The 10,493-nt window shown below is 37.2% G+C and overlaps 1 protein-coding gene across 1 annotated transcript in view; it reads left to right on the forward strand.

Annotated features, from left to right (window-relative positions):
• LOC103076173 (mitochondrial inner membrane protease subunit 2-like) overlaps positions 1-6,026 on the forward strand; it is a gene marked incomplete at its 5' end in the record, with an annotated part of 286,158 nt that extends 280,132 nt beyond the window's left edge. Inside the window, 1 exon segment of the mRNA XM_082930971.1 lies at positions 5,889-6,026. Coding sequence (XP_082787097.1) covers positions 5,889-6,026 — 138 coding nt within the window.
• Positions 6,027-10,493: the final 4,467 nt, after the last annotated feature.

Below are 10,493 nucleotides of genomic sequence, written 5' to 3' on the forward strand. Positions count from 1 at the left end.
ATTGACTGTCAGAAGTGTCTCATTTGTATAATAAATTATATGGTGATGATCCTCATATAGATATTCGAGAGCCAGAGGGCATGTATTAAAGCCTCAGCTCAAAAAATGTATTGTTATACCCGAGTTTCCTCAACTATGAAGTAGAGACGATAATAGTACCTGCATCAGGGTTATTGTGAGAATTAAATGTCAGTATGTATAAGTAAGTCGTTTGGAACATCACCCCAAATATAGTGAACACTGTGTGTGACATTGAGTAAGCACAGAGGAAATATGTTTGTCAGAGGTGATTATATTTGTAGGTATGATGGTTAATTTTGTGGGTCAACTTGGCTGGGCCAAGGTGCCTAGATATTTGGTCAAACATCATTCAGCAAGAGTGGTTTTGGATGAGATTTACATTTAGATGGGTGGACTCTGAAAGCAGGTTGGATAAGTCACACCCACATACTGCAGATCTGTCAGTTGAAGGCCTGAAAAGAACAAAAGGCTGACATTCCCCCAACCAGGGAGGAATTTACCAGCAGATTGCCTTTGAACTTACTTAAACTACAGCTCTTTCCTGAGTCTCTAGCCTACTGGCCCTCTGCATCAGATTTTTGGACTCACCAAGTCTCCATAATTGTGTGAGCTAATTCCTTAAAATAAATCTCTTCCTATATATACACACATCTTATTGGTTCTGTTTCTCTGGAAGACCATGCCTAACACAGTATGTGTGGACACCAAAACTGTACCTGAAGAGAACTTTTAATTTGTTTAAAGTTTAATATATTTCTGGATTTTTATGCCCTTTTAAATTCACTGTGTTCTTTGCATGTCTATGTACATACCAACCAAAAAAAAAAAAGATCCGTGACAAGATAGCTAAGAGAGTGACTAGGCACTCTATCTTAATCTCAGTCTTTAAAAAACAGTTATATTTTGCATTCCCATACCATATTTTAAAATGATACTGACATTATCCATCTGTGGGAATTTTCACCATTATTTATAATTATGAAGATGAATCATTTTTTTCAGGAAGTTAGAGTAGCATCTCTAATAAATGTTTGGAATAAAATTATAATAGGTTTTGGTAAACTGAACGTTGATTTTAAAAAATTGAATCACTCTGTAAAAACTGATCTCCGAAACTAGGAAATCAGGCAAAAATATTGGCAAGAGTTCAGCCAAGTTAAAAGATTGGCAGATCAACCTTATGAAAAAAGTTAAACAACTTGGAAAAGCAAATAAAGGCTTGAGGAACAACTGAGTAGCAGCTATCAAATCTAAAAAGGGTTATTGTGGAGGGGATGGAGACCAGCTGTTCTCTAGCTCAGCTGAGCCCAGACAAGAACAAAAATAGATTAAAAAAACGGCAGCATGACAGACCATTTAGATCTAGGCTTCTGCAGTTAATATGGTTAGAATGGTTACTTAGGAGTTCCAGATATATTCAAGAGAGTTTTTAAAGTTGGTTAGGTTTACCTTTTTTCTTGGTGTGAAGCCAAGTGGAAAGTCCAGATCTAGATTTCTAGTGGGGTTAATCAGAATCACTTGGATGTGGGATAGGGCTTTTGTAAAAGCCACAGGCTCCATCTTTATGAAGTGATAGGAAGTGGTTTCCAGGATATGCTGTTAAGAATAAAGGTACCATGCAAAAGGGAATATATACCTTCAGTATGAGAAAAAAGGGAAATAAGAATGTAATAGATAAAAACTGATAAAAATATGTATTTGGGTTTCTTTTTTGGAAAAAAAAGGATAAACCAGAAACTAACTAATTAGCCTATTAGAGAGGTAAGGTAGCAGATGGGAGTGGAACTTCTGTGTATTTTTTATTAGTTTATTATTTCCTATTGCTGCTGTAATAAATCACCACAAGTTTAGTGGCTCAAGACAATGTAAGTTTATTATTTTACAGCTCTGGAGGCCAAAAGTCCAAAATGGGCACTAGGCTAAAATTAAGGTATCAGTGGGGCTGCCTTTATTCTGGAAGCTTTAGGAGATAATTTGTTTCCTTGCCAGGTGTCAGAGTCCACCTGCATTCCTTGGCTCATGGCCCTGTTCTACATCAGCATCTTCAAATATCTCTCTGAACCTGACCCTTCTGCCTAGCTGGTCTACATTTAAGACCCTTGTGATTACATTTGTATCCATGGGATCCTACAGGATAGTCTCCTTATCGTAAGACCAACTGATCAGCCACCTTAAATCCATCTGTAACCTTAATTCCCCTTGTGCCCTGGAACATTACATATTCACACCTTCTGGGGATCAGGATATGCACCTTGGGAGTCTGTGTGGGGACATTATTCTGCATGCCATACCTTTTAAGAATAATTTTACTCTTAAACCATTTAAATATTTATTCAAAAGTTAAGTTGAATCAAAAAGGATAACAAAAGCAAACTCTAAAATTGAATACAAATAGAAACAAGTGGTCCTAACTATATATTCGAATGGAAATATAACTGTATATTGGGAAGAAGAAAAGACTGAATTCAACTAAGTTTTGAATACAGGACTCTGCCAATACACCCTTAAAATGAGATCTATTTTAAGGACCAAAGTAAATGCAAAGAAATCTCGATTTTTACTCAGGAAATTTGTTGTTGATAGTATTTATAGTATAGTGATCTCAAAACTATTTTTTGTGTATTTTAGGATAGTGTAAATGTGTTGTTATGGGGAGACAGAGTGCTCACTCTGGAAGAAGGGAGATAGATAGAAATAGGGAATGCAGGAAGGTAAGAGAGAATCCTGTGGTTTGGGGCTTTTTATGTTTATCCCCTGAAATGGCATAGAAGATTGACACCCCCCAGGAGCAATGAGCACATCTAGTACCAGATCTTGATTTCTAAATAGCATTCCTTGATAAAAGAAACCATGGCTCCTTAAAGAGATGTCTAATTTCAGAGGGAACAGGTATAAAGTACAAGGTAAGCCCACAACACCTAATGGTACCAAAAAGTTAGGAAGTGCTCAAAGATTCATGGAGACATATCCAAAAATGAACAAAGGACTCCCACTGGCCCAATGTAGGACATCTGAGTATGATAGTAAGATTTTGAATTTAAAAAGGAATCTTTTATGTTAAAATATAGGCATTTGGGGACTTCCCTGGTGGTTCAGAGGCTAAGACTCCATGGTCCCAATGCAGGGGGCCTGGGTTTGATCCCTATTCAGGGACCTAGATCCCACAAGCCACAACTAAAAGATCCTGTGTGCCACAATTAAAAATAATAATAATAATAATATATATATATATATATATATACACACACACACATATATATAGGCATTTGAGGTTGGAGGGGACAGCACTTCTTAAGAGAAGAAGGGAAGCTAATAAATGTAAAAGAAAGAACAAATTTAGAAAGGATAATTGATTATCCTGTTTCAGGCAGGATAATCAATAGATTTTAAAATTAGATGCTTTAGAAACCAGCTTCCTTCAGAGAGCAGTGAGATGATATGTTGTTGGCATACAGGATATTTACATTTCAAAATATCATCCCCCTGATTACTTATTACAAAAGGAAAATGATTGATTGGTTTGCAAGAGAAACCTGGTCAACATCACCTTAATCGAATGATCAAACTTCATATGACATGGGATGAACTGATATTTTGGGCCTCCTGATGTGATAAAATGGTAAGAATATCAACTATATGGTATTCTTGCCAAGAACACTTGACTCTAATCAGGAGGGGAAAAATATCGGGCAATTACAGATGTAGAACCTCTAGATTAAGCCAAATGTAAACTGAAGCATCATAGTGACAATCATGATGCAATTTGTGATCCTCAGTTGAAAATTAAAAAAAAAAAAATCACTCTGAAACACATTTGGACAATTGAAAACATTTGTATATGGGCTGTATATTAATATTGTATCAATATTAAATGTCTTGCATATAATGTGTTCATGTAGGAAAGTGTCAGGTGATACACGTTGAAGTATTTGGGGATAAATTCAGCATGATGACAACTTTCAAATGTTTCAGGAAAAAGTATATGTGTAGAAATACATATATGCACATATGAGAGGGGAATGAATCCAGCAAAATGTAAATAACTGGTGAATTTTGGTGAATAGGGCTGTTTTTTATACGACATTTTCAAATTTTCTGTAGGTTTGATTTTTACAGTAACAAGTTGAAGAAAAATTCCTCTATTGGGCCCATGGGCTTCTTGGTACCCTTTGGGCTTATTTTGTTTGTATTTCAAGTTGTTGTGAATGTTTACTTTTTTTTTTTTTAATGTTTCTGGTTATCTATCTATTTGGAAGTGTCTCCCTTGACATCCAGCTCTGAGTCTCTGGGCAGTGTGATTTTTCAAATGCATACAAATAGAAGAACTTTAATGAAAGCAGTGTCACATGTTAATTACTATGGAGCTCCAATTTATAGGAAAAACATTTTAAAATAAAATGGACACATAGTATCTGGTTTATAGATGGCACTCAATATGAGTGTGTTTTGTAAGTTTTTGCATACCATTAAAATATTACCTGATAGCACTGACAACAAAAGGCACAGATTACCCTTCACAGGTCTGAGGGAGGGCTTGGAAATCTCTGAGTATAGGGCCTTGATCTGCATTTTAAACCGGTTTGCTACATTCTTTTTTTTCTATGTTCTTTTGAGCACTGCAGTTCATGTCCCTAGGGAGCCCTGACATGTCTTTAAGGGCTCCCTCCCTCTCAGGACTCAGTCTTATATCCTCCAGGAGAAGTTCCCTTCCCTTGCCTCCTCTTCCATCCTGGTATGTCTTTTACCATCTACAGTGATTTTCATATAGATTTTCCTCCACTTATGATAGGGTTACATCCTGATAAACCCACTGAAGGTTGAAAATATCTTAAAAATGCATTTAATAAACTTAACTTACCAAGCATCATGGCTTCATCTAGCCTACCTTAAACATGCTCAGAACATTTAACATTAGCCTATGGTTGGGCAAAATTATCTAACACAAAGCCTATTTTATAATAAAGTACTGAATATCTCATGTAAGGTATTGAATACTGTACTGAAAGTGAAAAACAAAATGGTTGTATCAATTGTTTACCCTTGTAATTGTGCAGCTCAAAGACACTGCCCAGCATCACAAGAAAGTATCAGTATCATACTGTATATTGCTAGCCTGGGAAAAGATCAAAATTGGAAGTATGGTTTCTATTGAGTGCGTCTTGCTTTCACACCATCATAAAGTCAAAAGTCATAAGTTGAACCATCATCAGTAGAAGACCATATACTGGATTTTTTCCCCTTGGTTTCCCACCTCTCTTCGTGAGCAGTAGATCCAAATTGCTCAGTGTACTTTCGGTGGAGGCACCCTACCCAGTCTCACACCTAACTTCTGCTGCTCATCCAGTATGCGGGACAGTATTTTTTACAAAATATAGATATTTTTAAGGTATCTCTGATTTTCCACCAAAAAAAAAAAAAAAAAGAAAAAGAAAAAGTCTCTCTGAGATACTGGGAACACTGGAGGAAATTCTGAGAATGTAAACCAGATTCATGCCTCTGGGGGTTACGCAACCAGTCTACTGAAGATAGAGGTTAAGGGTGCAGCCCCTGAAGTTGGACTACTCAGCCTTGAAGCCAGCCTCTGTGGCTTGAGAGCTATGTGACCTCTGGCTAGTGCTTTAACCTCCCTGAACATAGTTTTCTCTTATGCAAAATGGAGATATCAGTACCTACCTCAAATGGTTGTATTAAAGGAACTTACACGTATAAAGCACCTAGAAAAAATGCCACTAAGGGTTTACTATCTTAATCATCATCGTTATCTTTCCATGGAACATCAGACCTGGATCAAATTCTGTTTTCAAGATATTAATGATGATCCTGTATAAAAGAACATCTTTCTCACTTTGTGTCTCTCATGAGTTCAGGTTTCCCTGGGACTCCTGCATGGTCACGCTACTCATATCCTGTGGCCTCCAGAGCGCTGGCAGAAATTGGAATCTGTTCTTCCTCCAGAGCGCTTGCCCATTCAGAGTGAAGAGGACTGCCTGCATGGATCTCCCTGAGCTGCTGCGATGGGGAGGCACCACCACCAACCCCAGGAAGAGGGATGGAGAAGAGGAACACCATAGGGGCAAAGCTTCCCCCAAGATGATGCTGTGCAAGAAACATTTCTATCACATTAAGATGATCTATGTTAGTAGAGAAAGAGTTTTAAAATATTAAATAGTATTAAATGTCACCTGATTTTGTGTTAAATTGTAATACCCTGTTCAATGCCAAAAAAATGCAGACCTTTGGGAATATGAAAATTTTATTCCCATATGTCTCAAAGGGGATAAATTTTGGATTTTTTTATGCATACATATTCTATTGATTGTTTGTTAGATTTTGATTTTGGAGCTTGCTGCTGGAAGAATATGAAGACTAATATGTGATGGAAGTAAATAACATTGCTCAGTTACTCTTAAGATGGAAGATGAAGAAACATTATACACATAGTGTTAGGAATTATAATTGACAGTATCTACAATACAGTAACTGTCAGGAAGAACAGTAAACTATATGATGTAAAAATAAAACACTGATTTGCTCAGGTACTGTTTTGGGTGTTTATTATTTGACCTGTAATAATCATCCATTAATAACGAATACATTCTCTCTTTGGGAAGGAAGGAAGCAATGGGGAATCAATTCTCTCAATATTTTCATATAGCCAAATCTTTCTTACTGGCCCTTTTTTAATCCAGAACTTCTTAGTGATCTCATGCCTATGCACATTGATGAGTAAACCTATTTGTCAATATTCGGTTACTGTTTGGTAAAATGTTCTGAGTGAAATGGAAAAATCACTCCAGATCAACCAAGTTTGATGTTTTTTCCCCTCCCAGTGATTTTTCAGTGCTCATGTCTATAATTCTGAAATCACCTATTGAAAAGTGGAGTGATATTGGCATAATAGATTTTATAATTGTATAGCTAAGGAGGTAAATTCCCTGCATGCAAGTCTATATGTATGAAGCTTTTCTTTTTTTCCTCCCATTGGTTGGAGGTTTGTGCTTATGGAAACTACATCTCTAGCTCAGTCTCCTCTGTGTGCCTCATGTCATCTTCTTTTGTTTCATCGGCAGATAAGATCCCAAACAAGAATTAGCCATCTTGCAAATGTGGATGCAAACTCATTAGCTGGCAGGAACAGAAAGAGCAACAGCAAAAAACATATGCAAAGTAAGAGTATATGTTACTAATAATAATTCATTAGCATCATAATAGCTAGTTCAACACATATCAATGAGTACTTATATACTAAGGTTGGTCAAAATTATCATTTAAAAAAATATCTGCTTAATGTCTCTCCGTGGGTCTATATTATCCTTATGAGTTCTTCATTTCCATTTCCCTCTCTTCCCCAACTTGAACTTCACACTTTGACATTTAACTGCAGATTACCAAATTCTCGTTGCTATTTCAAGGCTTGAAACTTTTACCCCTTGGTGAAGTGCATCCCCTGGGATTATATGTAAAATATTGCGTGCATAAAAGTATTAAACCTTTAGTTACTAGAACACAGGAAAGTTCGGCGACTATGGAAGACAGGATTGGGGGTGATAATGAGGTGGGATAGAGTAGAGAACAAATAAAGGGGTACCTGGATTAGTTGCTACTTACTCTGGTATGGAAGAATTTGGTATTTTAACAGTTCAGCAAATTGGCTATCAGCCTTACTACCTTATTGACTATTTGTGTCTTCCTATTCAAACTATTGATTCAAGATTGTAAATCTTCAGACAGGAGACAAATGCTTCTTCTATTTAATTTTGTATTCTCAAGCCATCTAGCATATCACCAGCAGAGTTAATTCTTGATGCTTGTTGAACAACTCAGCTCATAAGCTACCTCCTCAAAGATGAAACCCCAGGTAGAGTTTATAACTGTGCTACCTAGTATGTACTTTCATGAGTGCCTCAATCACTCTCACTATTAACCAACCAAGAAAGAGTTGTTAATTGTCAACACTACCAGGGCCAACAAGAGGCAACAGACCCGGGAGCCCAGTCTTTCTGTGAAAAAGGCCTATTAGCTTATATTCATAGTTATGACCTGAGGGACAGGTTTCTAATTAAACACACATATAAGGGCTGACTGTTAATCCTTTCCAGAGACCTCAGAGGGCAGGCACTATCTTTGTACTCTCCCTCTGTCATGTTGCAGAGCACCAGTATCTCTCAGAGAAGAGCCTTATGCATGTCTGGTGCCCCGGTTTTTGTGACTGCCACCCATGGGACACCCTTTGATCACTGGCTCTGGTGGCCAGCAGGGCTGGCATTCATGTGTCCCATGGGACTATAATAATTGGAGAGTCATTTCTTGGCTGGCTACCATCCCCAGGGCACTGCACAGTCAGGAGACTGAAGCCTGCACCCAGTCTTTCTGTGACAGAGGCCTATTTGCTTGACCTGGAACTTTATTCTGAGGGCAGGGATCTGGTTTAGCACACATCTAGGGGCCTACTGAGGTAAGAACAGCACGGACAGAGGTGGGTGGATGCCATATTTGTGCTCTCCCTCTGCCTCATTCCAGGTTACCAGCATGTCCCAGAAGACAGCTTGTCTGGCACCCTGATTTTTGTAACTGCCACCCAGAAGACTCCTCTAGATTTCCTGGCCCTGGTGGCCAGTGAGATTTATGCTTGTGACCCCACAGGACTACATGTATTTACGTACTTTAAAAGCTGCTGCCTGAGGGCCTGCCTTCCAAACCACTTGAATCTAGGTACTGACTGAGATCCTCCCCTCCACTGACAGGTCTTGACACACCCTCAACTACAAGGAGCCACTAAAAATAAAACAGGTTGCATGAACAGTCACAAAGGACTGACAGACAACCAAGAGCTAAGGCAGAGTAGAATAAGGTTCATCTCCTACACAAGGCCACTCCTTTAAGACTGGGAGAGATGGTTGTTTTATTTAGTGCATAGAAACCAACACAGAGAGTCAAGGAAAATGAAGAAATAGGAATATATTCCAAATGAAAGAACAAGAAAAGACCTCAGAAAAAGTCAATAATGAAACACAGATGAGTGATTTACCTGAAAAAAATTTCAAAATAGTGGTAATAAAGATGGTCACCAAACTTGGGAGAAGAATGAACGAACACAGTGAGAACTTCAACAGAGATAGAAAATATACAAAAGTGCCAAAGAGAAGTCACAGAGCTGAAGAATATAATAACTGAACTGAAAAATACACTAGAGGGATTCAACAGCAGACTAGATAAAACAAAAGAAAGGATCAATGGAACTGAAGACAGAGTGGTGGAACTCACACAATAGGAGCAGCAAAAAGAATAAAGAATGAAAAAAAGTAGAGATAGTTGAAGGGGCTTATGGGACAACATCAAGAAGACCAACATTTTCATTATAAGGGTCCCAGAAGGAGAAGAGAGAGGAGAAAACTCATTTGAATAATGCCTGAAAACTTTCCTAACCTGGGGAAGGAAATAGATATCCAGATCCAGAAAACCCAGAAAGTTCCAAAAAAGATGAACTCAAATAGACCCACACCAAGACACATAATAATGAAACTGTCACAAGTTAAAGACAAGAAGAGAATCCAAGCAGCAAGAGACAAATAACTTGTTATGTTATGCACAAGGCAACCCCCATAAGATCATCAGCAGATTTTTCAGCAGAAACTTTGTAGGCTAGAAGGGAGTGACACAGTATACTCAAAATGCTGAAAGAAAAAAAACAAAAAAAAACCTTCCAATCAAGAATACTCTACCTGGCAAAGTTGTTGAAGGAGAGGTAAAGAGTTTTCCAAACAAGCAAAAGATAAAGGAGTTCATTGTCACTAAACCAGCCTTACAAGAAAAGTTAAGGAGACTTCTTTAAGCTGAAATGAAATGGTGCTAATTAGTAACAGGAAAACATATGAAAGTATAAATCTCATGGGAGAAGTTAAATATATAGTAAAATTCAGAATAATGTAAAGGTGGTGGCTGAATCACTTATAAAGCTAGTATGAAGGTTAAAAGGCAATGGTAATAAAAATAACTATAGCTACAACAATTAGTTAGAGGATACACAAGATAAAAAGATGTAAAATGTGACATCAAAACTATAAAACATGGGGGGGAGTAAAAATATAAAAAGCTGTAGATTGCATCCAAACTTAAATTGTTATAAATTGTTTTATGTAAACCTCATGATAACCACAAAGCAAAAACTTATATATATAAAAGGAAAATAGAAAAGAAACTGAGCACACCACTACAGAAAATCAAGTCACAAAGGAAGAGAGCAAGAGAAGAAGGAAACAGAGGAAATATGAAACATCCAGAAAACAATTAACAAAATGGGAATAAGTACAAATCTATCAATAATTATTTTAAATGTAAATGTCTTTTGATTGGAGAATTTAGTCCATAGAGTGGCTGAATGGATTAAAAAAAAAAAAAAAAAAGACCCATCTATAGGCTTCCTACAAGATACTAACTTGAGATGTAAGACACACTGAAAATTATAATACATT

The sequence above is a fragment of the Lipotes vexillifer genome, unplaced genomic scaffold (genome assembly GCF_000442215.2).
Source record: "Lipotes vexillifer unplaced genomic scaffold, Lipotes_vexillifer_v1.1 scaffold460, whole genome shotgun sequence".
Lineage (NCBI taxonomy): Eukaryota > Metazoa > Chordata > Mammalia > Artiodactyla > Lipotidae > Lipotes > Lipotes vexillifer.